The sequence below is a fragment of the Aplysia californica genome, unplaced genomic scaffold (assembly GCF_000002075.1).
Source record: "Aplysia californica isolate F4 #8 unplaced genomic scaffold, AplCal3.0 scaffold00840, whole genome shotgun sequence".
NCBI classification, from domain to species: domain Eukaryota; kingdom Metazoa; phylum Mollusca; class Gastropoda; order Aplysiida; family Aplysiidae; genus Aplysia; species Aplysia californica.
The window spans coordinates 97,806-100,297 of record NW_004798110.1 but is presented as its reverse complement, the minus strand read 5'-3'; the positions used below and the strand labels follow the sequence as shown (position 1 = coordinate 100,297).

The 2,492-nt window shown below is 44.3% G+C and overlaps 1 protein-coding gene across 1 annotated transcript in view; it reads right to left on the bottom strand.

Moving 5' to 3' along the window:
• Nucleotides 1-2,492, bottom strand: part of LOC101846169 (ras-GEF domain-containing family member 1B) — a gene marked incomplete at its 5' end in the record, with an annotated part of 88,428 nt that overhangs the window by 24,594 nt on the left and 61,342 nt on the right. Inside the window, 1 exon segment of the mRNA XM_005110008.2 lies at nucleotides 1,818-1,931. Within this exon segment, the coding sequence (XP_005110065.2) occupies nucleotides 1,818-1,931 (114 nt within the window).

The window sequence follows — 2,492 nt, the reverse complement described above, 5'->3', positions numbered from 1 at the left end:
CACACACACACACACACACACACACACACACACAACTTTTCTTTTTATTTCACCTAACCGCCTTCGCCCACTCAACAGTTCAGAACATGCGACACCGCCTAGAATGCATAAGAACGTATAGGACACTCAGAAGCATATTATAAGAACATACAGGACACCGCCCATTGGCTCATCACCTCGCGCTCGGCAGAGGCGTTTACTCGAACCGAACATGCATCCCACTTTGCGTATATTCCTCAAAAACACGAGTGGTCCAATTGGTTGCTATTGCACAAGGGGGCTATTCCGAAAAATGTGGCTTTGAAAAAAACCGAAGGTCAAGTTTTTCGACCCCTGATCAGTTTCTTTAAAAAACAAGGAGAATTTTCTCTATCATCAAACAAATATACACACCAATGAAACTAAACTGCTCCTATAGGAAGGCCAATGCCCACTTTTGGTGTAGGTCAAGACCTCTGAAAACCCCCGAAATTTGGGTTAGCCCAGTTGTCCATAAAAGCGACCAAATGTAGATGGACTTCACTTGGAGGTACCGCCTGCCTCTCACATGATAGCTTAATAGGGTTGGAAGGGATGTTATTATACTAAAGACATTCACTGACTTACTCAACACACGAAAGGAGGACATTGCACGTTATCGCGTCAAGAAGAGAATAGGAATTATAATACAGCTCAACCTGCATGCATGAAAACAACGTTTTCGTGTATCTCATCCTGTTCTTTTTTTTTCGTGATGGAGGGCGGTGGCCGGATTCCATTTGATGATAGAGCAGTGTTCTGAAAGCTTTTAACTGTGAAAAGAGGGGCTAAAAGTAAAAGTGCATCGGCGGAAGAAACCGTGGGTGCTGGAAATTTGACAGCGAAAGAGAAAGCGAAAGGGACGAGGGAGGCGAGAACATGCACTTAGTATTATGCTTGCGCTAACGGGTGGGGCCGCTCGCCAATCTAGCTTTTGCTTGCAGATGGCTGTAGTTGCTTTGCCTTACGTCGTGTGGCGGTTGGGAGTCAGGCTTACGAGCAGGTTTTTGATGTTAAATCTACATTATGAGCCATTGGAGGGTAGATGTGGGTTTGAGTGTAGACTGGTTTGTGGAACGAAAGGGATGTGGGTTGGAGAGAGGGGAAGAGATAAAGAAAGAGAACTTGAGAGAGAGAGAGAGAGAGAGAGAGAGAGAGAGAGAGAGAGAGAGAGAGAGACAAATACATACAGAGAGAGAGAGAGAGAGAGTGAGAGAGAGAGAGTGATAGAGAGACAGAGAGAGAAAGACACAGAGAGAGGGAGAAATAAAGAAAAAGACAGAGAGAAAGAGCGAATGCGATTGAGAGAGAGAGCGAGAGAGAGAGAGAGAGAGAGAGAGATAGAGAGAGAGAGAGAGAGAGAGAGAGAGAGATAATATGTGAATGAGAGAGAGGGAGAAAAAGAGAGCCAGGGATAGAGAAAGAGAACAAAAACAAAAAGACGCTCAAATGGATGATACATACTCTCACAAGACACGACATGACTATAATAAATTAAACCTAGCCTACGCCCAGGGATCATTTTGTACCCCAGGGGTTGTATTCTTCACATTTTAGAATACTTCTAGTGCGAAGATCTCTTTGAAACTTTCAGTATTTCTCTTAAAATAATTTTGACCGACTGTTATGCAAAGCGGACGGAACAGATTAACGAGTAAATTTCCTCTTTGGAAAGTGGTGGCAGAGAGTTCCCCTCGTCGTATGGATACGATGGTAAATCACGACGTACCGTACGGATATGGTTAAGCAAACAAACAAACAAACAAACAAACAAGCAAAGTGCAAGTAGCCCTACTCACTTCAGTGTCCGTGTCACTGTGAGGCGTGTTGTTGTTGTCAGTGCCGACATAGCCCGAGCCAGAGCCGAACATTTGGGCCAGGGTCAACATCTGAGGCACCACACTCTCTCGGTTCTGAGGAAGGGAATCAAAGGCTCTTTGTTAGTTTTGTTACTTTGGAGAGTTAAGTTTTAGTATGAGTTTTACGAACTTGCAACACAATAAGGTCATATAAGTGCCGAAGATTAGAGGTGTTACAAGAGAGTAACAAACACAAAAAGGAGGGAAAATAAAGACGATAGATGTTTGATAGGAAACAAGGAGCAAACCACACAAGAGCACCCACCAACCACCCACTACTTTGGATAATTGGGAAAGAAAAGAATGAAGAGAAGCTGGCCAACTATATATATATATATACAAGTTCAGCATCGGCATCACAAAGCAGTTTGTCAATGCGGAGCTGACAGACATGCCAATGTAGAAGTGGCAGCCGAACAATAAACCACCGACTAAAAGCCTGCCGAATGCATGAGGCACTTACTTTGAAGGATATTATATTGGCTCAACCTTAGGCAGGGAGGCACAAAGCTCTAAAGGGAGCATGGGGGAACATGCGTCCAACAGAAGCCTTCGTACCAGAGATGGCGAATGTCCATTTATTAAAGGAGGAGGAGGGGGAATAGGAGGAGGAGG